The sequence below is a fragment of the Penicillium canescens genome (assembly GCF_028828765.1).
Source record: "Penicillium canescens strain IBT 15451 chromosome Unknown utg000003l_segment0_segment0, whole genome shotgun sequence".
In the NCBI taxonomy this organism is placed as follows: Eukaryota; Fungi; Ascomycota; class Eurotiomycetes; order Eurotiales; family Aspergillaceae; genus Penicillium; species Penicillium canescens.
Genome location: NW_026703965.1, coordinates 2,416,171 through 2,440,252, shown reverse-complemented (window position 1 = coordinate 2,440,252; position 24,082 = coordinate 2,416,171). Strand labels below are relative to the sequence as shown.

General features: G+C 49.6%; 13 protein-coding genes across 13 annotated transcripts; 6 read left to right on the top strand and 7 right to left on the bottom strand.

The window, feature by feature from the left end:
• Window positions 1–1,338: 1,338 nt before the first annotated feature.
• Window positions 1,339–2,168, bottom strand: N7446_004370 (uncharacterized protein; the record flags this gene model as incomplete). Its single annotated transcript, XM_058513119.1, has 2 exons — window positions 1,339–2,073; window positions 2,154–2,168. 2 exons carry the CDS (start codon window positions 2,166–2,168, stop codon window positions 1,339–1,341), a joined length of 750 nt encoding a protein of 249 aa, XP_058374448.1.
• Window positions 2,169–3,882: 1,714 nt separating this feature from the next.
• N7446_004369 (uncharacterized protein) lies at window positions 3,883–4,470 on the top strand (the record flags this gene model as incomplete). The annotated part of the gene is made up of 3 exons (XM_058513118.1): window positions 3,883–3,983; window positions 4,033–4,320; window positions 4,377–4,470. The coding sequence occupies 3 exons, from the start codon at window positions 3,883–3,885 to the stop codon at window positions 4,468–4,470; spliced, it is 483 nt and encodes a 160-aa protein (XP_058374447.1).
• A 323-nt stretch (window positions 4,471–4,793) lies between these two features.
• Window positions 4,794–5,939, bottom strand: N7446_004368 (Zn(II)2Cys6 transcription factor domain-containing protein; the record flags this gene model as incomplete). The annotated part of the gene is made up of 1 exon (XM_058513117.1): window positions 4,794–5,939. The coding sequence occupies one exon, from the start codon at window positions 5,937–5,939 to the stop codon at window positions 4,794–4,796; it is 1,146 nt and encodes a 381-aa protein (XP_058374446.1).
• A 759-nt stretch (window positions 5,940–6,698) lies between these two features.
• On the top strand, window positions 6,699–8,098 carry N7446_004367 (uncharacterized protein; the record flags this gene model as incomplete). The annotated part of the gene is made up of 2 exons (XM_058513116.1): window positions 6,699–6,811; window positions 6,883–8,098. The coding sequence occupies 2 exons, from the start codon at window positions 6,699–6,701 to the stop codon at window positions 8,096–8,098; spliced, it is 1,329 nt and encodes a 442-aa protein (XP_058374445.1).
• Window positions 8,099–8,512: 414 nt separating this feature from the next.
• On the bottom strand, window positions 8,513–9,772 carry N7446_004366 (pepsin-like aspartic protease; the record flags this gene model as incomplete). Its single annotated transcript, XM_058513115.1, has 1 exon — window positions 8,513–9,772. One exon carries the CDS (start codon window positions 9,770–9,772, stop codon window positions 8,513–8,515), a length of 1,260 nt encoding a protein of 419 aa, XP_058374444.1.
• A 622-nt stretch (window positions 9,773–10,394) lies between these two features.
• N7446_004365 (uncharacterized protein) lies at window positions 10,395–12,462 on the bottom strand. The gene is made up of 3 exons (XM_058513114.1): window positions 12,322–12,462; window positions 11,920–12,212; window positions 10,395–11,797 (listed from the first exon to the last, which is right to left on the bottom strand). The coding sequence occupies exons 2-3, from the start codon at window positions 12,047–12,049 to the stop codon at window positions 10,560–10,562; spliced, it is 1,368 nt and encodes a 455-aa protein (XP_058374443.1). The 5' UTR covers window positions 12,050–12,212; window positions 12,322–12,462; the 3' UTR covers window positions 10,395–10,559.
• A 303-nt stretch (window positions 12,463–12,765) lies between these two features.
• On the bottom strand, window positions 12,766–14,299 carry N7446_004364 (putative nucleolin protein Nsr1; the record flags this gene model as incomplete). The annotated part of the gene is made up of 3 exons (XM_058513113.1): window positions 12,766–13,239; window positions 13,281–13,691; window positions 13,745–14,299. 3 exons carry the CDS (start codon window positions 14,297–14,299, stop codon window positions 12,766–12,768), a joined length of 1,440 nt encoding a protein of 479 aa, XP_058374442.1.
• A 769-nt stretch (window positions 14,300–15,068) lies between these two features.
• Window positions 15,069–16,975, top strand: N7446_004363 (dolichyl-P-Glc:Man(9)GlcNAc(2)-PP-dolichol alpha-1,3-glucosyltransferase ALG6; the record flags this gene model as incomplete). The annotated part of the gene is made up of 3 exons (XM_058513112.1): window positions 15,069–15,306; window positions 15,361–15,523; window positions 15,592–16,975. 3 exons carry the CDS (start codon window positions 15,069–15,071, stop codon window positions 16,973–16,975), a joined length of 1,785 nt encoding a protein of 594 aa, XP_058374441.1.
• Window positions 16,976–17,107: 132 nt separating this feature from the next.
• N7446_004362 (copper metallochaperone COX17) lies at window positions 17,108–17,749 on the bottom strand. The gene is made up of 2 exons (XM_058513111.1): window positions 17,487–17,749; window positions 17,108–17,432 (listed from the first exon to the last, which is right to left on the bottom strand). The coding sequence occupies exons 1-2, from the start codon at window positions 17,640–17,642 to the stop codon at window positions 17,292–17,294; spliced, it is 297 nt and encodes a 98-aa protein (XP_058374440.1). The 5' UTR covers window positions 17,643–17,749; the 3' UTR covers window positions 17,108–17,291.
• A 270-nt stretch (window positions 17,750–18,019) lies between these two features.
• Window positions 18,020–19,273, top strand: N7446_004361 (GTPase-activating protein RNA1; the record flags this gene model as incomplete). The annotated part of the gene is made up of 1 exon (XM_058513110.1): window positions 18,020–19,273. The coding sequence occupies one exon, from the start codon at window positions 18,020–18,022 to the stop codon at window positions 19,271–19,273; it is 1,254 nt and encodes a 417-aa protein (XP_058374439.1).
• Window positions 19,274–20,419: 1,146 nt separating this feature from the next.
• N7446_004360 (transcription elongation factor DST1) lies at window positions 20,420–21,340 on the top strand (the record flags this gene model as incomplete). Its single annotated transcript, XM_058513109.1, has 1 exon — window positions 20,420–21,340. The coding sequence occupies one exon, from the start codon at window positions 20,420–20,422 to the stop codon at window positions 21,338–21,340; it is 921 nt and encodes a 306-aa protein (XP_058374438.1).
• A 676-nt stretch (window positions 21,341–22,016) lies between these two features.
• Window positions 22,017–22,412, top strand: N7446_004359 (uncharacterized protein; the record flags this gene model as incomplete). The annotated part of the gene is made up of 1 exon (XM_058513108.1): window positions 22,017–22,412. One exon carries the CDS (start codon window positions 22,017–22,019, stop codon window positions 22,410–22,412), a length of 396 nt encoding a protein of 131 aa, XP_058374437.1.
• Window positions 22,413–22,543: 131 nt separating this feature from the next.
• N7446_004358 (putative pectin methylesterase) lies at window positions 22,544–23,925 on the bottom strand (the record flags this gene model as incomplete). The annotated part of the gene is given in 3 exon segments (XM_058513107.1): window positions 22,544–22,746; window positions 22,764–23,115; window positions 23,293–23,925. 3 exon segments carry the CDS (start codon window positions 23,923–23,925, stop codon window positions 22,544–22,546), a joined length of 1,188 nt encoding a protein of 395 aa, XP_058374436.1.
• Window positions 23,926–24,082: the final 157 nt, after the last annotated feature.

The window sequence follows — 24,082 nt, the reverse complement described above, 5'->3', positions numbered from 1 at the left end:
TATATTTGCTGGAGGACTTGGATTTGAGCTCGGATGGGCCACTTCCCTCTTTTACTTCTAGACTAGTTACCTTTTATAGACATTTTTTCTACTCTTCGTGGGCCTTGGGCAGAAACATGACGAGACCCTAGTAATCCAGGAATTATTTGTTGCTTTCACTCTTCGTGAGCCCGATCCATAATACAAAGCTTGTACAGTGCCTCGGATACCGGTGTCACCACTTACACTCTTTGATTGTTTCTGTAACCCTAACGCTAAATCCCACTAACCCACATCCACACACACTAGGGATATCTGTTAATCCGTAGCTGTAATGTAAGATAAGATATCAGACGGTATCATAACCAGATCTGTATTCTTTCGTCGCCCAAAGACCACATGTCGTTCTGCGCGTCTGCAAAATCCATTTCAGCAAGAACAACCTTGGTAGTTGAACACCGCTGCGCTGTAACATTTGAATGGCTCCTAATCTAGCTCGATCGACTTTCGATCTCATCCATGATATGTTGATCAGCGGAGAACTAACAACTTCTCAAATGGCAGAAGCTCCCGGGGTGCAGTAAACGCGCAATCATCAGACTCCGTTCAAAACTTCAACTGTTTGGTAGCCTCAAAGCGCCCCAAATCAAGGGTGGCCGGCCGCGAAAAATACGCCTGTGGTGTATCCTAACTGTATTCATGATACAGGATTCTGGAATTTTCATTGCAAACAGAAACAGTAAAGGCGTTTTGGCAATCTGGCAGTATTAAAACTTGAGGCTCCTGTAAACCCCTCGTTCAAGGAGTGCTTCTATTTGAAAAACTGTGCCTAATCACTTGATATGAAAGTGGTCATTACACTGATCTGAGCAGTTAGGGAAAGCTGAATATATCAACTAATTGGATTAGATTACTGCAGCTTTCCATGGTAATTATATCGGAATATGCAAGCTTCGGTACTGGCCTTCATCTGCTGCAGACGCAGCTGGTACGGATTTGACATCAGCTTAATTAACACAACCCAGCCTTGCGACAAGCATGCTTAGTTTCTTAAATAATCTTATTTGGTCCTCCACCCCGTTTACCTTGCGATTACCCTCTATGTAGGTAGATTAGTACAGGTTTTAATCATGTTTTCATGTGTGCGGTCTCAGCATTCTGGCGTTCCATATTCATCAGCAGGGGACCCAATGTCTTTAACAGGGCTGGCCAACGTCGATGAAGGTGCATCTGATTCCTACAAAGAAGCCTGAGATGCGTGCTGCAGTGACCCAAGATTGAAGAAGGAATGATTTGAACCTTCGGAAATTGTAGGAAGCCGAGATGCATTGCCCAAATAATAAGCCAGAAAATATAAAACTAGGTAGACGGGATTGGGGCTGTAAGCGACAAGGCAGATGGTTGGGCATTTAAAAAGTCCAACAAGGTTTTTTGCGCATTTAGACTCTTCTCTTGAGCACGAATTGACGACTCAAGCGCATCTCTTACAAGAACCCCTGTTCCACAAGTCTGAGAAGAAGTATCACCCGCACTCGGCGCAATACTAGACGCACCATTGTTCGAAGGCTGGAGCTCTTCATCACTTCGCCTTGTCTCACTATCAGGGATTACCGTCATTGGGAGGAATGCGTCAAAAACCATGACCGCCGAGACGGCGATAAAGAAGATGAAAACCCACATATTGGCGTTGCGGCCTTCAAGGTTGCCCAGCCCAACTTGATACACGCAGCCGAGGTAAATGCCCAACGCAACGAATAAGGAGAGAATCGACAGCCGGAGTAGCTTGCTAGGCGTTGTGAGAATTATCGCAGATGCGATAGACGGGACTTTATCTTCGAGATTCGTGGCACGTTCAGTCCCAAAAAACATCCAGTACAGCCAGTGCCGGTAAGAGTGTCGTGTCGCCGTAAGCCACACGCGAACATCCTCCGGGTTGTGTAGATTGCTCAGAAGTTGCTGGACTACAAAGGCAAAGAATGTTGATAGAACGCCACAGATAAGACTCGAATATGCACAGGCTGTGGCAGGCCAATATACGGTGTTGAAGTTAGAAAGGCTGAGCACGGTGATGGCTATCTGGGCGATGATTGCCGACTTCGCGGGAGTTTAGCGGTCATTATGGTTCTAGATATATATTTCAAATTGTAGGAATTCCACAATCTGAAAACACTTACTGCAACAGCTTCCATCGCCAAGGTGTCTCTGTAAGACTCTTTCAACCTCACACGTTTCTTTTGAGTCTTTCAACACGTATCGTCGTATCCGACGGGTGACCCCCAGGACTTCGATATTAAGAACGCATTGCAGTAGTAGTGGATCGCCTTTATTTTCCTTCCAAAGGCGGATAAATTCTGCATCATAAAAAATAGTGACTAATTTGTGTAGTGAAGTGGCGCTCCAAATCGCAGGAGGTGTATACCTAGCGAAAAATCGCTGCATGGTCTTTGACGTGGTAGATGGAATATCCATAGCTGTCTCTGTAAAAGTCGAAATATTTGAGTACTACGTAGTGGCGTCGCAGCGGGCTTTATTACAGGGAAGGCAAGGCTATCAACTGCGGTATCAGCCACAGAAACCCAATGCCAAGACGAGGCTACTTCGGGCGACTGTCTGCATCACACTTCCCTAGGTAGGTACTCTACGTAGTTTCCTAGTATTAGTTCAAGTCGCCTAGACTCAGCCACGCAGTGGAGTGACTGTCGATGCATTCTGGCAATAAAGTCGCCTCGCGAGACAGTCGCGACAATTCCCATGCTGTGCTCGCTGCCTGGCCTGCTCGGCATGCCCCTCTCCCGTCAGCCTCGAGAACTTGACATGAGAATTAGCAACACTTTACTGTATCATAGCAATACTTTCGCCATGGAGCCACTGACTTGCGCAGTCAGTATGATTGCAGTTATTCAGCTAATGGAGAGCATAGTGACAATTCTTCCTTCATCCCTTCAATGAGGTGTAAGCATGGCGCCAACATATCTAATAAGCAGCAGGTGAAGAGTTATAGATTAAGTATTGCCATACCAGCGAGTTCCACGTACTGTAATCATGTAACTTTCCTTTACCATACAAACAGGCCATTCTTACTTGCATAAAAAGTACATAATCCATATACAAGCTAGCTTGGCCCGCGAGTTCTGAAATTGGTATGTGGCAGATCTATGGATCTTATGCTAAAAACAATCAGCTACCCCAAAATCGACACCGTTGCTTTACATCCACCGGTTAGTCTCCTTTGCGGAGCTTACAGCTCTGTACTTTGTATCTGATGTCTGTCTCCTCACTTCAAGCCGGGACGGGATGAACCTTGTTGCTTCCGAGTACGTCGCTTGCCAAGAGGCCCCGACACGGCCTATTGGTGCTCTCTGACTTTACCGGTGCAGCAGCTTTCATGAAACACGGCAGTCTGTTGTTCAATCCTTCTAATGCAGATGGTCTCTCGAATGCACTTTACGATGCTATTACAGCATTTTATTCCGCAAAATTTACTTTTCCTCTTTCCAGCCAATTGAATCCCCATGTCAAAAGAGCATTGAATACAACTCTATTTCTGCAATTCATCAAATCCCCCAGGAATGTTTCGGTCCATTCCGTACTGAGGAAAATAGTCGTTAGCTATCCTGGTTACTGGACCTGACGGACTTCTGGGTGGTAAACGAGGGAATTGGGAAGATTGGAGCGTGAAGATAAAACGAAAACAACTAACCTTATGTTAGTGGTAATGAAACTCCGCAACTCTTTGTACATTGCCTTCCTGTCTTTTCTTCTCCATCGTGGGTGGCCAGCTCGCTAGGGAGATACGTTATACGTCATCGCTACGACATAGGCTAGTAATTTAGCCTGCTTCCCCAGGTTTACCGTCGCGACTATCACTATCCACATTCACACCATATAGAACGGGACCATAACATGTCTCGTCGCCCTACCGTCCCTGAACGGCCTTCTCGGCCCATCGCGCTGGGGAGCTGCATCATCTACGGCTGCGGAGCAGGACTGCTTGGAGTCGCCGCGTAAGTCGTACTCAATCCTTTTCAAGCAACAACACACTAATACAGGCAGAATGACGATCGGAGAAAAAATCGAACAACACTTCACCGGTAGGCCTAGCTCGTACGTCCCTGGACATACGCTTGAGCGCCTCCTGTCGCTCCGCACTCGACCTGATTCAGAGCGCTTCGGGCTAAACATGGCCATGCATTACGGACAGGGAGCAGCTGCGGCGATCATCAGAGCTCTCATGAGCGCCAATGGTCTTCGCGGGCCCTTTTCCGACTTTATGTTTATCTCTGTACGGCTTCTGATTGATCAGACCCTGGAGAATATGACTGGCGTTGGGGCGCTTCCGTGGTGAGTTAGCTTTACTTTACACGTAATTTTTCGGAATTGGCACTGACGGGCTGCAGGACGTGGCCAGTTAATGAGCAGGTCATTGATATTCTCCATAAGGCAGTCTTTGCATTCGTGACGGGATATTTCACCGACAGATGGCTTCAGTGATGACAAACACTTAGTAAAGACACATTTGAAAAAAATCATTTTAATAAATGCGATGAATGCGTGGCATACATATATATTGTTATGTTCCGCCATCCTGGATCGAATTTAGGTGGGAATGGCTGTTATAACTGTTGAGGAACAGTGATGTTTTATAAATTTGCCCTAAAGGAAATAATGCCCCGTGGAAGTGCCCAACCCTCCGCATTGACTTCTGATATTCAAGACACAAAACATAAAACGTTGACGCGTGTGGTATAAGAGGGATTAACTATCATTATCTACATCAAAGCGAATGTGCCGAATTTTGTCACCCTTCGCTGGTCTCAACCTGTTCCGGTATCTGAAAAAACCATCTGCAGGGGCCATTGGAGCCATGGGGCCCACCCCTCATCAATCGTGTCTCTGACGGATTCGACGATTGGTGGTGGCCACTCCTTAGTCCACCATCTGGAGCTCGACATGTAGAGCAGAGCACAGTAGTAAGCGAATACCAATAATGCCTCCGGTCTCTTCTCTTCGAGAATGATGAGATAATCTGGGTCAACTCTGATGGGCCAAACGAATGCAAGGACATGGTCACTTGATTGTTTCAATTCAGCCACGATGCCGCAGAGCGTCTCAATCGAGGATTGGCAGGTTTGAGCGATTCTCTCATCATAACAGTGCTCCCCGATAGCTTTTGATAGATTACGAAGTCGAAGGTAGACAATCTCGCTCTCCATTGGAGGTGTCCCGTCATCTGCAGAGTGGTCCTTTATTTCTTTTATGAGAGGAGCCACGGGTCCGTTCTGAAGTGCTGACAGAAATTCGTTGTAGGTAAGGATGGACGGAAGGCCTTTTATCAGAATGATCCATTCCGATAACTGGTAGCCGAGCCATATATGTGCAGGAAGGTGGGGCTGATTTGGTTTATCGTTGCTTTCTGGTGGCCGGGCGAAGGACGTAATGAACAGGAGACAAGCGCAACCAAAACTGGCATGACAAGTGTCTTGGTTCAAGGTCGACAGGCATTGACGATAGCCTTTTAGCGCAATTTCATGATGGCTATATGCTGCTCGAAGATAGATGTCCTTCGAGTAGCTCAGACCTATCAACTGGGACGATTCCGTCTTCCCATGTTGATTTGCCATATGGAAGGCTGATAAGCCCAGGATACAGTGAAGCAAATAGTCGTTTTGCATCGCAAGCTGGACGAATTCCACACCAAAAAATTTCTGGTTCTCGACATTCTCTGATAGAGAGGATGCTGTTTTGGTGGTGTAGTTGTGGAGTAACTCAAGGTCCAGACGGGATGTCGTGGAGAAGTTTGAACCAACAACTGGAGGAGAGAAGGAGCAGACATGCCGGCTTTTGACACATTGTGCGCAAGGAATGGATCCATTTTCGTCACATTTTATTTTACGCTTCTTGCATTGGATACAGCCGTTGCGGCTCTTCAGATGCTTCCGTCGGGTAGGCGCAGACGTCATTGTGTCTCTTTCGGAGGCATGCTTGTCTTCGAGAGCAATTCTGATAAACTTGTTTTCACGGGACCTGAGGCAGAGAACAAACTGGATTCCAAGTTGATACCCTCTGCAGGCCTCAAATTTGAGACGTATGAGGGAAACCTTGTTAATCAGCATGCCCGTGGGCCGTGGACAGAGCCCCAGGTGCCCTCGATATTAATTTTGATGTCAAAGCAAAGGGATATGGTTACATTGAAACATAGTTGGAACCGGTGAGATGGAGACAGAATGTTCAAATTCGAGGAATACGGCATACAGGAGGTCTACGTGTAAGTAACCAACGTTAAGGTAATGAAGTTTGACTAAGTTAGGTTGCGCAATAACTTGCTTGAACTGGATTAATACGACCAGTTGGTCGAGATCTGGTTATTTTGCTGCCTTGGGTACTGCCATCTCTTCTGTTAGATATTTATAGAAAGGTCGACCTTCATGTATTGTTTCAGCCTGATATGCGTGTTTTGGCCCCCACCCGCATCTAACAGGGGATGCCAACCGCAAAGTACTTTTAATTCGCGCTGTTTCCATTACTGTTTCACGGATCTAATTTGCACTGCTAGGTTCCTAGCTTTGTCCTTATTCAAACAATCCTAACATGTTGACCAAGAGACTGCGCCGGAGTATGCCCAAGGTCCGCACGGGGTGCTCAAACTGCAAGTTAGTACGTCACCCAGTATTTATTAGAATGCAACTCTAAGAGGAATAGGATACGTCGGATCAAATGCGATGAGCAGCGGCCCAAGTGCCGAAAATGCGTCTCCACTGGCCGCAACTGCCCTGGCTATTCTGTCCCGATCCGCCAACCAACGGCGATCACAATATACAATCTCCCCTTCAAAGTTCCTGGTAGTCGAGCAGATCGAGAATTACTTCATTTCTATCACTGTCAGGCATCTGAGAGTATCTCTAGATTCTCAGACTCGACACTATGGATGGACCTTATGATGCAGCGTATGCAGCATCAACCGGTGGTCCGTAACGCTCTTATCGCCCTCAGTTCTTTATACAAAGATTTCCTACAGCAGGGAAACCTATCTCTTAGGGCATCCCCACAGAACATCTTAATCATCACCAAAGCACACAAACAATTACGCACCCATCTTTTATCGCGTGATGCTTCGCCCGAAGTGGCCCTTATCTGCAGCCTCATCTTCTACATCCTCGAATGCCTTGTCGGCAACTCACAACAAGCAATCTGGCATCTAGATCAAGGATTGACTCTCTTGCAACGGTGTCAGAGTGAATATCCTGATGTTGTTTCTGCGCCAGAATTTGGGCACCTGATGGCAGTCTTCTCGCGCCTTGATATTCATGCCAGCATCTTTGGTAATGACCGGGCTCCCATATTGAATCTTGCAAAGGCCCCGGAATTCTCATCTACTGTACCAGATTCTTTTATTCGTTTGTCTGATGCTGAGCATTCACTAACAGTCATGCAAAACTGGCTTATACATCATCTCATTTCTTCGCTTGAGCACAGAGAGAAGGCTCAAGAGCAGATTCCTTTGGATATTATACATGAGAGACAGCAACTGGAGATACAGTTTCTACGATTAGAGTGTGGGATCGAGGACCTGTTTCTTGGGCCACATGAAAAGGCCCAAAAGCCCCAACAACAACAGCGCGTGCTGCTACTACATATCCAAGCGATGATTTTCCATGCAGCCTTACTGGAGAACATATTTATCTCTTCCGATAAGTCGAACATGGCAATTGAAGCCGACCTCAGGTTTGATCTCGCTCTCTCCAAAATCAAATCACTATTGTCTTCGTGCCCCGAGTCCAGCTCTGCTTCCTCAAATCGAGAATTTACATTGTCAACAAATATCATTGCTGTGCTATACTATATCTGCATGAAGACCAGGAATCACCGCATCCTGAAAACGGCCCTTTCTCTCATCCAGAGTTGTTCAGTGTCGACCCGTGATGGTCTTTGGGATGCTAGTATGGCAGCAAGTGTTGTGCAATATTTGGCTCCATACGATGTCTCTGAGGGTTGTGGGTCGGAAATTGTAAAATTGGAGGATGTTGGTTCCGGAATTGTGGATACTAGTGGTGGCCTAGATGAGGCATTCAGGTTACTTAGAATTATGGAGAGCTCAGAGCCCGAAGTAATACAGTCATAGGCCGTAAGTCGTTTCACACCGCCGCCTTTATAAAATACCGTTTTTAAACAACCTCTAGGCACTCGAAAATGGGCAAAAATTGGGTGCAAAAAAAGAGAGGGCAAAGTCGGGCGAAAACAATGCATGAAACGGTATACTCGCTTTGAGGCTTTCGTATAGAGACTGTAGACCGTCCAATACTTCGTCGGTGGCACTGTATACGCAATCATGACCACTGTCGTAAACATGGAAGAGGCATAGATCAAGATGGAAATTATAAGTCAATTGATTGAACAGTATAAACATTCACCAAGACCAAAGATTGAAAGCCACTTCGCGACTTTTTATAAAAGTGCAACTGAATCAAAAACTCAAAGGCATGACATGACCATCGCAAATAACAATCCCAAGATACTCAAGATCCAAACTGTGGCATTATTCTAGCACAGCCGAGAAAGAAGAAGAATCCCTTCCAATACCACTACTCTCTGTGGAATTCCCATTCCCGTCTAAACGCTTCGCAAACCTCATCTCATTTCTCCCGAAATCGAAAACCGCAACAACATTCTTTAAAAAGGACACACCAAGGATATTCAGAGTAACATCACCAATAGAGACACTCTCCGAAGAAACAAGACTAGACATACAAACCCCAGCAGAAGTCTGGAATATTAAATCCGATCCATTATGAAAGAAAGTCTGGTTACCGATCTTCAATCCAAATTCAGGAGTTTTGGCGGCACAATCAACTATATATGCCTCATATTCCGGATTATACATAGCAGAGGGATCGATTAGGGCGTTGATAGGATCGACAACAGCAGATGGCAGGTAGGTAAGGTAATTACCAGAGTCAATGAATGCCTGGAACGAAGTCGAGTTTGTTGTCAAATTGTTGAGAGAGAGGCCGAAGCTGACTTCGCGGATTGTAGTAGTCCAGTAAGAACGTACTCGTTTGCCGGACGTATAATTCAGAGGGAGAGTCTCTGTTATCTCAGCTGGAACAACTGCGAACTCGGGATTGTGGTTGACAGGTGGAAGGCCGCCAAGCGTCAGGTATCCTCCGAAAGCCGTAGATTTGTTTTGGGGGCCTCGTGAAAGTGCGAGGCTGAAGTATGGTTCGATCAGTCCTTGCTGGTGCATGGTATTGACCAATGGATCGTATGGCAGACGATTGAACCAATATGTCGTATTGTCTGTCTTGTTCGCTGGGTGTGCGGAGGTGATGGATGGATACGCCAGACCGAGAAGTCCGCTGTTGACTTTATCGCCCATAGGGTTGGAGTGATCTGCGATGGCGATTTTCTGGCCTCTGGTGGTGACATCGCCTATTGAGACGTCTTCGATTGCCATGATGCCGCTTGCAAGACCGGCTCCATATTGAATTCCGAAGATATGGTTCGGGATGCGCTTGTATGTGCTGGATATGTGGTATGTTTTGTTTGAATATAGGCAGTCTTCCTGGGGGGTTTCGAGGTTGTCCGTTGCATTGATGCAGGTATAGCCGGATTTCATGACATAGGTGTCACTGCTGCCGGTGTCGACCAAGAGTTGGAATGTTTGGTTCCCTATCTTCACGGGGGCATCGAATACTGTTCCAAATTCAGTGGATACAAGTGGGATTGTTGTGCTTGACAAGGCAGTCGCCCCGGAGACTGCCATCTGGAACGCAAAGAGGGTATGAAATGGACGCATCGTGAGATGATTAGATTTGAATATACAATGTGAGGACATCTTTCTTTTACTGCTTTATATGTTGCAAGGTTGCTGGCCGAAGATGAGAATGATAATGCCGAGAATCGTATATTTTAGCGTGAGGCATCTGTTAGGATCATTTATGAGCAATTATGACCACGTAGGCAGCTGCATACTAGAAATAGCAAACGGGCTTACAGCCCTGCGAAGCTCGTATATTTTAGCCTCTTTAGCGCGGTGGGGACCGGAAAGGTGTTTGCGTGATTCGTCCATTACTCTGGGGCTTATAATATTGGCCTGCAGTAACCAACTCAAGTGCGACTGATATGATCCCTGAAATATGAATATATACGATGACTTTAGGTGGAAACAAAGTAAACAGATTGCGATTCTGGCATGAAATCATTCAATGATCAGGATAGTATGATAAAGAATGAGGGTATAGGTTAAAGACTGCATAAAATCATATCGGAAACACCATGAAAAATCCAACCGAGACTAGGCGTAAAGCATCATTTCTTCAAGACAAAAATCGCCTAGTCCAAGAACGCAAGAAAAAGATAGGCGCCATTTTTGATTACCGAGAGTCTACGAAAGACCCTTCACATAACCGCCCCTCCATTTGACAATCCGGGCCAAATGGAGGAAGGCAGGATGAATATCAACCAAAGAAAGCAGTGAAACACCATGATAATGGAGGCATGCGGGCCGAGTGCCACAATACATCATGGCAACATCGTAATTCGTTTTAATCATTTTGGCCATGCATAACAAGGCATCACATCATTTATGCGAGACTGGCAGTCCCTGCGGCGGCAGTTCCCCAGCGCAGTTTTCGGAGTCCGCCCCGGACTGCTTCCTGGCCACACGCGGCCGATGACCGGGGGCCAGGAACACTGTCTCCCGTCATGCCCACCTCGGTTCGGCCAACTTCACGGCCGAGCATGTACCCTGCAGAAAAGCTTATCGCAGAGAATAAAACCACAACACCGGCACTAATGACCCAGGTCATGATCGTGGGGCTGACAGGAGTTGTGGAATCTGCCAGTGTCGCGCGGCGGCTTTTCTTCGCAGCACTGCGGTCTTTGGGTGAACTTGACCGACGCTTTGCTTTGGCAACAGCTGGGCTTGATGGAATTGTCGGTGGGCGTGTATCCCTCCCTGGAGGCCCTATCGACGGGCTTGTCTGGGGGTACTGAGGGGAAGATCCAATTGCCTCGTCGCCGCTCTCTTCTCCCATAACTACTGATTCGCCAACAAGACGGAATGCTGAGGGCTGTGCAGTGGATGGGGGAGCAGCTGGTGAGGCTGAAGGTTGATTGTCGTTCTTCGGCAAGCCTCTTGCGGCAGCTGCACATGATAGAAGGGTTGACAGGCTAGCGCGAAGGGCGGCATCATGATCTGCATGATGAGAGGGGGAGATCATATTGTAAGGGCTGTGCTGATATTGATTTCTTCGGGATGACCGTGAACTGGGATATGACTCTCTTCGAATCGCTGTTTGTCGGCTCGAGTTGGATACACCGGCTTGATGACGGCGAGCATCAGAAGGGTGAGACCACGATGTGTCCGAGGTGGCTGGAGGGTGTGTGAATACGTTGGGTTGGGGGACAAATGGAGACGGGCTGATTCCCATTCCCAAAGCAGTAGAGGTATCATCTTCATCGTCACTGGAGGCAGCATCGGAGCCGGACGAGGGTGGTTCAGAGGGCATCGGTAAAGTAGTTGGGAAGGTCGGGCGGCGCATCTCTTCGTTTGAGCTGCTGAGTACTCGGTCGGATTCACTTTCGCTCTCCTCATATTCCTCTTGGCTGCTGCTGGCTTGACTGGCGTCGTGTGATGAATAAGCCACCTGGGCTGTAGTGATAGCAGCGAGATGTTGTAGACGACGTCGACGGTTACGGCGTTGATATGCCCCCGCCTCTCCCTGCTCGACTCGTAGACCGGTGGTTATTATATCATCGTTGGTAGCAGCCGATGAGAAGGAAGACGATGACGGCTGCGACGAAACATCGATCCATGAATCTATATAATAGCGCAGTGAGTACATTGTGCTGAGGATGTGAAAGCGACCTGTGTATATGCATGTTGAAACCGGACCTGCAGGACAGGGAGGTACCAGGCAGATTATAAAAAGGACCACATACCCTCTGATCTCATGGGTGCACCGGATGGCTGGGGCTGACCACTTTGATGCGGCTGGCCATCGCGCGTCATCCGACTCGCGGCTCTGGGCTCACGCACCTGACCCAGAAGGTCGCAGTGATTCGGTTGCATGGCTAAAGGTTGAATTAAAAAGTAAAGAAGGGGAGGGCAATAAATAAAAGAGGAAGGGGATCAGGCCACCTGGGTACAATAAGAGCGGTCAACGTGGGGGATGCGATAATCTTATCAATGTGGAGCTGACGATCTCTCCACTGATGCCCAAAGACTTCAACTTCTGCCCAGGTAGGGTAAGCCCAGAGATACTTCCAAAAATGTCGAGCCAAAGCTTTGCAATAGTTCCAGGTTGAACTTGGTGGAAGATGCGGTCATGAAGGGAGACCAACCTTGGGAATCGAATGATGAGGTGATCAGCAGACCAAACAGGTGATTTGCTGCCCGTGACGGGGTTGGCCGATAGAAGATGTGAGGGGTGTCAAAGGGGAGAGCATATTCTGGAATTCCGGAACAGAGTGTCTTAATAGGAGACAATCGATCCCCAAGAGATCAATGAAAGCAAAGATCCAGACAGTGCGACATCCGTGGATGTGGTGATGCGCGCAAACAAAGAAGATTGCGGGGAGGGCGGTCACCAGTGGCAGTATACTCGTAAGGTCAAGCTACAACTACAAGAGAAGAAATAAACATTGAAATGCTGTATCACATTGAAGATACTTGAACGAATAGCCTATTATCACATAATTAAACACGAACTTTTTGTTTCCCAGTCAAAGAACCGTTGACACCGTTAGTTGCAAAATTCAAACGTATGCAGGAGACAATTGACGAGCTTAGAAGGTCATCTTGGTGCCCTTGAACTCGGGGATGCTGCCCTTGCCCTTGTTGAGGCCACCGCCGCGGCCACCACCGAAGCCACCACGGCCACCTCCACGGCCACCACCTCCACGGCCGCCGAAGCCACCGCCGCCGCCGCGACCACCGAAGCCGCCACGGCCACCACCGCGACCACCACCACGGCCGCCGAAGCCACCACGGTCACCACCCTGGGGACGGGGAGTGCTGAAGTCGAGACGGATGGCACGACCCTCGATCTCCTCACCCTGGAGGGCACCGTGGGCGGCCTTGGCCTCATCAATGGAAGAGAACTGAACGTAACCGAAGCCCTTGGGGCGTCCGGTCTCCTGCTCGGTGGGCAGACGGATGCCGAGGACGCTGCCCTGGGCACCGAAAACCTCGTGGAGAGCATCCTCAGTGGCACTGAAAGGAAGGTTGCCAACGAAGAGAGTGTCGCTCTCGGGGCTGGTCTGGTCACCGTAAGAACGGGCACGGGCCTGAGCACGGTCACCCCCTGCTGGTTGTTCTGGCGGCCAGTGGCGTAGTCAAGGTTGATGGTACGGCCGTCGAGGTCGGAACCCTTCTTGGCCTCCATGGCCTTAGCGGCATCGGCAGCGTTGGTGAACTCGACGTAGCCGAAGCCACGGGAGCGGCCAGACTCACGGTCGGTGACAATGCGGCAGCCGGAGAGCTCACCGAACTCGGAGAACTCACGCTGGAGCCACTCCTCGTCGACGTTCCAGGAGAGGTTGCCAACGAAGAGGTTGGCGGAGGCACCCTCGGGAGCATCAGCAGTCTTGGACTTCTTGGCAACAGCCTCGGGTTCGTCATCAGCCTTGCGCTTCTTGGAGACAGTCTCCTTCTCAGACTCAGACTCGGAGTCAGAGCTGTCGGAGCCAGAACCAGACTCAGAGTCGGAAGACTGAATATGGGTTAGCATCATGATTGTAATGAACGATAGTGCAAGACACATACCTCGGCCTTCTTGGCATCCTCGGACTCGGACTCAGAGTCAGAGGAGTCGGAGGAGTCGGAAGACTCCTCCTTGGCAGCGACCTTCTTTTCAGCCTTCTTGGGAGCGGGCTTCTCATCCTCAGACTCAGAGTCAGAGGAGTCGGAGGAGTCGGAAGACTCCTTGGCAGCGACCTTCTTTTCAGCCTTCTTGGGAGCGGGCTTCTCATCCTCGGACTCGGACTCAGACTCGGACTCGGACTCGGAAGAGTCGGAAGAGTCAGAAGACTCAGCCTTAGCGGCGGCCTTCTTCTCGGTCTTCTTGGGGGCGGGCTTCTCCTCCTCAGACTCGGACTCAGACTCGCTAGAGCTGGAAGCATCCTTCATATCCTCATCGCTGTCGGACTCGGACTCGGAGCTGCTAGGGGTAGGCTCCTTCTTCTTGTTCTTCTTGGAGGTCTTGTCCTCCTTGGCGGCGGTCTTGGCCTTGGTGGCCTTGGTAACGGCAGCGTCCTTGACCTTGTTGACGGTCTTGGAGGGCTTCTCAGCCTTGGTGGAAACCTTAGTAGTCTTAGACATTGTGTCTATTGAAGAAGAGGTTAGCCAGTGATCTTCATAACAAGCAAGTCTCATAGGAGGGGAGGCTTGGGGCTTGGAGCTTGGGTTGGGTAGGGTGGCACATACTGAGATAACAAGTGAAAATTTCTTGTAGTATGTGCGGCAAAGCCCACGATCCCTCAGAAAACCCGTGTAAAGATAGAAAACAACAGCCCTCAGAAAAGAACTGCCAGGAGTGATCTAATCACAACCGGACGTTAACCCACAAGCCCACGATGTTTCAAGCCCACAAGCAACTGACAGCCAATACTGTCTATGATATGTAACCCACGAGGAAGATGTCCCACAGAGCCCACAGAATAGATGTATACAAAGCCCACAGCCCTCAGAGTGACAATGCCCACAGAAAGTCTGAACTTACGAATAGAACCCACGCGACTGCGTTAGTTAGTGTAAAGAAAAGGTGTTATTGAAGTAAGCAACCGGAAGATTGCTTAGAGGAGAAGGGGGAAGCAAAAAAGTGAAGAGGATGGATGAAGAAGAAGAAAAAAAGAGCAGCTCTGGGGGACCGTCAGCTCTGATAAGGACGGCCGAAAAAAAAAAATTTCAGAGGCTGGCAGAACTACACCGCCTGCCAGAACAAATTTAGTACGGTGGAGACCTCTCGGGTACCTCTTGGACGACTCACCGTCCCTGGTGCCTGTATGTTTGGCTTGACAGGTCGATTCTCCATATTCCCATTTACGGCCTCATTTAAGTCAATGGTACACTAGGCTACTCGTCTATCGCGATGGCTCCTCACACGCCGTCTTCACACCGTCCCCGCAAGAAGAGAAAGTTCGCGACTTCCCCGGGCTCCAACAATAACCTCATATTGGACAAGGGTGATGGAAAGCAGTCCCCGGCATTCCCGCTAGTCTCTTTTCTCTGGGGCGCACGCGCAGGAGCCTCACAATGGCTGGTCCTCCCTCTTATTCTCATGACCGTTGGCCTGTTCCGCTGGGCTGTGAGCTTATGGGGATACTCTGGTATCGGAGCTGGTTCCTAGCTGCAAGCAATACGCTTACTGACAGACTATACAGGCTTCCAGGTCCCCCCGATGCACGGTGATTTTGAAGCGCAAAGGCATTGGATGGAGATTACCACACATCTTCCAGTCGCCAAATGGTACCTTTACGACCTACAATACTGGGGCCTCGATTACCCTCCATTGACCGCGTATCACAGCTGGTTACTTGGCAAAATGTATGTCTATGGTGTTTGATTCAATTGTTGGATTTCCTTGGACGCTGCTAACCTGTTGTTCTGTTTAGTGGCTCCGCCGTTGAACCAGCATGGTTCGCCCTAGACAGTTCCCGGGGCATTGAAGATCCCCGTTTGAAGGTTTATATGCGTGCAACTGTCGTCATATCCGAGTACTTGGTTTTCATCCCCGCCGTCGTCAATTTCTTGCGCCGCTACACTCGGATGCAGGGTGTCCACGCTTGGTCCGCCTCAATTGTTCTTGCGGCAGTTCTCCTTCAGCCAGCCAATATTCTGATCGACCACGGCCACTTCCAGTATAATACCGTCATGCTAGGATTAGTGGTCGCGAGCTTGGACGCTATATTGGCTGGGCGCATGCTGTGGGCCTGTATCTTCTTTGTGGGTGCATTGGGATTCAAGCAGATGGCGTTATACTATGCCCCAGTCATGTTCGCCTACCTCCTTGGCGTCTGCATTTTCCCTCGAATTCGCATTTTACGTTTCCTCAACATCTCCCTCGTCACGTTAGCTACTTTTGCATTGCTACTAGGCCCGCTTCTGGTCTGTGCCTCTAACGATGAAGCCCGAAAGGTGTTCGCATCTTCCCCTGTGCCACCCTTGATCCAGGCAATCCCTATCTCTCTTGACAAAAGATCTGTACTCTATGGAGTGCTATTTCAGCTAACGCAAATAATTCACCGCGTATTCCCCTTCGCGCGCGGCCTTTTCGAAGACAAAGTTGCCAACGCTTGGTGTGCCATCCATACGTTCTATAAGCTGACTCGCTTTGATGCTACTCTGCTACAGCGGGCATCTCTCGGTGCTACCCTAGGGTCGATCATTGTCCCCTGCGCCATCATTTTCCGTCATCCCCGGGCTTCGCTTCTCCTCCCTGCTCTATGCTGTGTCTCATGGGGCTTCTTCCTGTTTTCCTTCCAGGTGCATGAGAAGAGTGTTTTGTTGCCTCTGCTTCCGATGACTCTGCTACTTGCCAGTGATGGTGGACTGAGCAAGGAAAGCCGCGCCTGGGTCGGCTGGGCCAACGTGCTTGGATCCTGGACTATGTACCCTCTCCTCAAACGCGATGAACTTCGGGTTCCCTATATCGTCATGACCTTGCTTTGGGCCTATCTTCTCGGTCTTCCTCCTACTTCTTTCGAGACTTACCGCAGTCGGCCAAACCTAGAGAACTCCAGTACTCATCTTGAGCCCAATATTTTCACCACGCTCTTACATTACGCTTTCTATCTTGCCATGATTGCCTGGCATGTTCTTGAAGCATTTGTTTCCCCTCCGCCAGGCAAGCCAGACCTATGGGTCGTCTTGAACGCCCTAATTGGGGCTGGTGGGTTCGGAATTGCCTACCTTTGGTGTATGTGGAAGCTGCTCACTCAATGCCGCAAAATTGATCGTCAAGCGGCAGAGGAGGATAACCAAAAAAAGAAGCAATAAACAAAATTATTCTTGGGTGGATGGCGGTGCGCTTTCAGAGATACCCTATTTTTATTATCTAGCGACCAGTTTAGCTGGGAGCTTATTCCAATCTAGTATTGCTCAGGATATCAAAATTGTCTTATGTAGGAGATGAGATGTTGTATTGGGAATTAAATGCTTATCATCTAAACCGCAAATGCTCTCACCAAGTCAAATATGCCACCAAGCAGGCATACCCAAGAACCAGATGATATCAAAAGAAAGGAACAAAACTCCCACCAATGAATGCTATAATACAATGTTGTATAGTACAGGCCAGACGATCACTTGCTGTCTAGACCTTGAAGCCGTACCCAGCCATGCACGCCTTGTACTGCTCAATTGTGGACTTGCATTCCTGCTCCGGGTTGTCGGACTTGGAGAACAGCATGCAGTCGTCGCGGGTGGTCTTCTCGGGCTTGCAGACGCAGCAGGGCTAGAAAGCAGGTCAGTCGCTACTTGTGCTTACTTCGGCAGTGTCGGTTCATACCTTGGGCTTCTCGGTTTGGGCAGGTTGAGCGGGTACTTGCTCGGGAGCAGCGGGTTTCTCTGTAAGTCCATGTGTTAGCCACTGTATTGATTCCCCGGGTGATGGGTAAGCCAGGCGCATTGCGCGAGTGTCGGGTTCGGGTTTGATAGGAGACATTGAAACTTACCACTTGAACCGAACAGCCAGGACATTGTAGTAGATGTAGATGTGGATGTGCTTCGTGGATATATCCAGGAAATGAAAGACAAATAGCGAGTGTGAAGGATAAAATGTGAAATGTTAATTCCGTGACTGACACCATCGGACATTATTAATGACAGCGCAACTGGTCTCTCGCGTCCGCCGTAGTTATTTTTTTTTGGTTATCAACAAATTATTGCCCCGGACTCGCCTCCTTTTCTGCTTCACTGCCTGTCTGGTTTTTTCATCTCATTATTGGGTCTTGGGTCTAGTTCTGGGATTTGGTTCGCCATTGACTACCTGGTTTATTTTTCACATTTCATTCTTTCACTCTCCCACTTGACTACCCCACCATGGCCCCTCCTAAGGTCTTCTCCCTCGAGGGCAAAGTCCTCAAGCTCGACAGTGCGGAAGACATTGACGCGCATATCAAGCCCCTGATCGACAACACCGACTACACTGAGATCCGTTTTGGAGGAAACACCCTGGGCATTGGCGCCTCCCAGCGCCTTGCTGAGGTCTTGAAGACCCAGAAGAGCCTTGAGGCTGCGTACCTTGACGACATCTTCACCGGCCGTCTCCTGTCTGAGATCCCCACCGCTCTGACCTTCCTCCTAAACGCCGTCCTTGAAATTTCGACCGTCCACACTGTCAACCTGAACGACAACGCCTTCGGTCTCAACACCTCGGCCCCACTCGTCGACTTCCTCTCCCGCCACGTGCCCCTCCGCCACCTTATCCTGAACAACAACGGACTCGGCCCCGCCGCCGGAACCCAGGTTGCCGATGCGCTGACAAAATTGGCTGAGCGCAAGGAGGAAGCTCGCAAGGGCGGAAAGGAGATTGCGCTTTTGGAGAGCGTTGTCTGCGGACGGAACCGCTTAGAGAACGGCAGTATGGAGGCCTGGGCTCGCGCTTACAAGGCCCACGCCGCTGGTCTGAAGTCAGTCAAGATGACCCAGAACGGCATCCGCCAGGAGGGTATCTCCCACCTCCTGACTCGGGGTCTGTACCATGCTCGCGCCCTGGAGGTTCTGGATCTGCAGGACAACACTTTCACTGTCATGGGTAGTACAGCTCTCGCCAACTCCCTGGCAAGCTGGTCCTCGCTGCTCGAGCTTGGTGTTGGCGACTGCCTCCTCTCTGCCCGTGGTGGAGTGAAGGTCGCCCAGGCTCTGGCCGATAACAACAACCCGAAGCTTAAGACTTTGCGTCTGCAATACAACGAGATCAAGGCTGAGGCTGTCAAGGGCTTCACTCACGCTGCCAAGACTGCGCTGCCCAGCCTGCGCCGTGTCGAGCTCAACGGAAACATCTTCTCCGAGGATGACCCCTATGTCACCGAGCTCCGTGAGCTGCTGGAGGCTCGTCAGGAGGAGCACGGCACCGATGACGACCCGGAGGACACCTGGGGTGTTGACGAGCTTGATGAACTTGAAGAGGAGGATTCTGAAGAGGAGGAAGAAGAGGAAGAAGAGGAAGAGGAAGAGCGCAAGGCCGAGAAGGACCTCAAGGAAGCCGATCGCGCCGAGGAAGAGAAGGTTGCCCAGAAGTCTGACAAGGATGTCGATGCCCTTGCCGATGTCCTCGGCAAGACCGGTATCTAGACCTCTTGAGCCGTTGGACAATTGTCACTTCCCTCGGTACCTGCCTTTCATCACTGGAATAGGGCTCGCTCGATCCAGATTCGAGCAATGACCAAGACATAGCCGCGAGAGACATTTGTCCGTGGCTCAATTACTGTCTCGACGTTGTTCATGGTCCCTCTTATGACCGAGATACCCCAAGTCCTGGGTCCCGTGTACGAGGATGTGACTGACGATGCTTACGCTTTACCTTCAAAAGACCCCATTTGTTATACCCCCTCCCCTACACCCTACGATGACGAACCGCATCTGCACATAATCCTGTTTGCTTCATCCATATCCTGTTTGCATAGCCATGGACCCTACGATTCTTGAGAAGGATACACAGATAGATGTGAATACATTCTGGACAAGCAATATTAGAAATTCTTTAGATATCTAGATGTGTGACATGCAAACTGTAGCCATCCCAAAACAGAGCAAGTGAAGTCTGATAGAAATTTCCGAAAAGGGAAGCAAAATCTTGGCGCAACCTCGGACGGTCCAACTCTTTCACCAGGACATTTTTTTCTTTGCTCCTCCCACATCCCATACACCACTCTCGTTGTTCTCATTGCTTTCTTTCAATTGAGACCTCAATCTTTACATCTTCCACAGCTGCAGCCCCAGACGGCCAACCCTACGACGCGACCGTGAAATACCCTAGGTAAGTACCTATGCAAAACACCCCTCAACCGCATCGTGGTTTTGTGCCAGACCCCAATGTTGCTTTGGGCGCAATAGCTTTCATAGTATGCGCATCAGCTCCAACACTCTAGAGCATGCCTCAGTTTGAGACGAAGTCTTAGGGAGAAGGTGGACACGTGCAATTTGGCAGCGTGCCACCTTCACTCACATGGGCTCATATGATGGGGTACATCGAGAGCCATACTCTGTGCGACGTGTACTGAATACATGTGTGCTCTGTGATATGTGATTCCAAAGACCAAATGCGCGTGCTGTGACTATGTGAAATGCGCCGGCATCCGGGGCTTTGCGAAGACCCTGCGCTTGAACCATTTACAATGATTTACTGACAGCTTCGGCTTCTAGGGTCTCTGAACCTTCCAAATCCTCTCCTGTCTCCTCCACCTTCTCTGGTCGCATTATCTACCTACCCCGCACACTATGGCCATGGATGCCAAACAAATCGAGGCTAAGGCCAAGGACCTAGGCAAGGCTGCGACATCGAACGAGTCCTCAGCCGTGATTCTGGGCCTGCTGAAGGATATCCAAACCGGCGTGCGCCCAACGGAAGATCTGCTGCGAAAGACCCGCATTGGTATCCTTGTCAACAAGTTCAAGTCCAGCAAGAGCCCGGAGATCGCGCGTCTCTCCAGCGAGATTGTGTCCAAGTGGCGGACAGAAGTGAACAAGCAGAAACAAGGCGGAGGTTCAGCAGCTAGCCGTGGCTCCAGCGGCTCGCCCCGGCCAGGGCAGAACGGCACAGGAGCTTCAACCCCAGCCTCAGCCACACCGTCAGACAAGGCGTCAAAGCTGTCTGTGCCACCAGATAAACGAACCTGGAAGGCGGATAAGGTGGAAATCAACCACAGTGGCAGCAAAGTGCGTGACAGCTGCACGGGTCTGATGTATGATGGACTGTGCATGGGCTCGACCGAGCCTCCCAAGACTATTCTGGCTCGGGCTATTGCCGTGGAAATTGCTGCCTATGACCATCTCGGTCCTGAGACGAAGGAGCAATACAAGACGAAGATCCGCAGCTTGTTCCAGAATCTGAAGAACAAGTCCAACCCTAAGCTGCGTGTGCGTGTGGTTTCTGGGGAGATCACCGCTGAGCAATTCGTGCGCATGACCTCCGATGAGCTGAAGTCTGTTGAGCAGCGTGAGGCTGATGCCAAGCTTCGCAAGGAGAACATGGACAAGGCTATGGTTCCCCAGCAAGAACGCAGTATCAGTCAGAGCTTGCAGTGCGGCAAGTGTGGTCAGCGAAAGGTGACCTACACCGAGGCTCAGACTCGCAGTGCTGATGAACCGATGACTCTGTTCTGTACGTGCACAAACTGCGGCAAGTCCTGGCGGCAGTGAGTGTGGGAGGTTGAGAGCTCTTCGAAGGGGGTGTGTACTATTTCTCTGGGACTGGTGTTTGTTTTCGTTTCCTCTTTTTCCCTCTTCGGGCTTACTATACAACATTGGACTACAAGCCAACACTGGAGTTTTTTTTTTTTTTTTTTTTTCGCGGACTTTGAGGGGTGTTTTTTCTACTTCCGTTTCCTTTCCGGTGTGAAGCCTAGCAGGCTTTTACAGAGAATGGAGAATCAGATGAGCTATTATTTACTAAAAATGAGATATCCTATAGTTGCATCCAAGACACAGAAGAAGACGTGTAGCTATCAACAAACATAAATTAAAACGTCATGGTTATGTAAGTTCGCATCTCTGATCAACCTTATATCAACCTTGGAAGATCCCATAGATCAACTCCAACCTCTCCTCCGTATTCAAACCCTGAAAGAAGAAGCACAAATGACACCCCGCACAAATCTCACATCTTCAACCCAAACCTTCCTACAAGCCCTAACAAACCCTCCAAAAACAAACCCCCTCAAAACACTCCTGGCAACATTCACAACATCCCCACCCCCAAAATGCCACGAACACGGCCTCCCCTCACCTAGCCCCCTTCCTCGGCCGAACATTTACCGGCCAGGATGGTCTAGTCACCTACTTCAATCTCCTCTCAACGCACCTAGATATCCACAATATGACCTTCGATCCTGAGGATGACTGGGTCGTTGATGAACGGTGTATGGCTGTTTGTTTGCGTGGGAGGGCTACGTTCTCTTGGAAGAGCACTCGGCAGGCTTGGGATGAAATGTTCGTTTATCGGATTAAGCTTGCTGAAGAGCTGTCTGGAGATTTGGCGGGCAGGGGGATGTTGAAGGTTTGTGAGTATTTTGTTTGGGCGGATACTGGGGCTGCTTATCTTGCTAGGCTGGGGAGGTTGGGGGAGTTACTTAGGGATCAGGGTGAAGGTGGGAAGGAAGGGATTTATCTTGGTTATGATGGAAAGACCCAGAAAGAGCAGAGAGAGAAGGGAGACGGTCCATCCCAGGATGTACTTGGAGGGGGTTTGAATGTCTATGGAAGCTGTGGATGAGAGAAGAGAGAAAGAGGAGAAAACAAGCTTGTACTATAACTTAGTAACACGAAACAAAAACTCACCAAATTTCATTATACGATCCCCCCTATCAAAAACGATCCCATCCACTTCCAATAAGACACCCTGCTCTACACCTTCTCGCCAACAACCCCCCAGTCAATCCACCCAACATTCCCAAACTCCCCAGTGGGCCTCTGGAACACCCTCTCCGGCTCACTAAACCCCCTCCAGCCCTCCTTATCAAGCAAAGTAGTAACACCCCCCTCAACCCTCCCAGTCCGATTAAACCCAGGCCCAGAAACAGCATACTCAGCCATAAGCGTGACCCCTCCTGGAACCTCGCCACACCAGAAACAACCCAATCAATATACCCACTAGCGGTGATACTCCCGTCCTCAGTACACCGCGCAAAGATAGACCGGTGCTGACTATTCCACGGCCGGCCGAGTGCACATTCGCCAATGATATCGGGTGCGATGGATGTATTTGCCGCGCGGACGTCTGAGTCCACGATGTAGACGCCGTATTTGTTAGTGAATGTTGTGTTTGTGCCCTTCCAGGCTGTTATGCCGCCGCCGCAGCCGCGGAGTTGGATGCTGCTTGATTGGATCCAGGCTGTGCCGAAGCCGTAGAGGAAGTCGGTTTGGCCGGCTATGATGCTTTTGTAGAAGTATGCGTTGCCGAGTTTGCCTACGTAGACCTATGGTTTCATTTGATGTTAGAGTTGGAGTTAGGCTTTGGTTTGGGTTTGGATTTGGGTTTCGGTTTCGTTTAGCTTGGAACGGTATGTTCTGGTGTACGATGTAGATGGCTGATCCAATCCAAAGCAGTATCGAATCGGAACCAGAACCAGAAGTAGGAAATAAAGTAAACTCACGGTATCCTGATACGAAAAAAACCCACAATAATAAAACCCGCCATTAGCACGACTCAAACTCAAAGCATGAGCCGGCCCATCGGAATAATCCGACCACTCATTCACAAAATCAACATTATAAACCCTAAAATCCGTATTCCCAAACGGCGTATCATCAGGGACAGGATACCCTGTAGTCCCGGAGCCCGTCAAACTCGACTCGAGCGTCGGCGCCACGACAAGCACACTCGAGTAGACATTGTCGACGCTCTGACCGGTAGAGTCTTTATTAGCGGCGGCCCAGGTGATGCGGACGCGGTTGGCTGTTGCGTCTTTTGGGTTGGTTGTTTCGCCTAGGAAGGTTATTGGTCCGGCGCGAGTAATATTTAGTTGTTCGTTGTATGTGCCTGTTTTTATTAGGATCGTTTGCGGCGTTGTGTTGTTTGGTAGGGCGTTTATTGCTGATTGGATTGTGTTGTAGGTTGTTGCTTCTTTAGAGGTTTGGGAGACGGTTATTGTTCCTGCCGGGCAGTTTTTGCCTGTTGTTTGGCAGCGGCGTAGGGTGGATATCTTGTGGGATTCGGATTGAAGGGCTGCTGCTGAGGTTTGGGATAGAAGGAGGCCTAGGAGGGGGAGGAGGTGGGAGAGTAGCATTCTTGCGGTGGTCTCTTGCTCTTGTGCTGGATGGGGTTAATGAACGGTTGGATGAATTGGTTTCTTTTATAGTATACACTTCTACACCAAGTTTCGAGAAGGGTATAGTTCTTCCAGTCAATTGCGGCAGAGACGGAAAATTAGAGATTCATCTTGC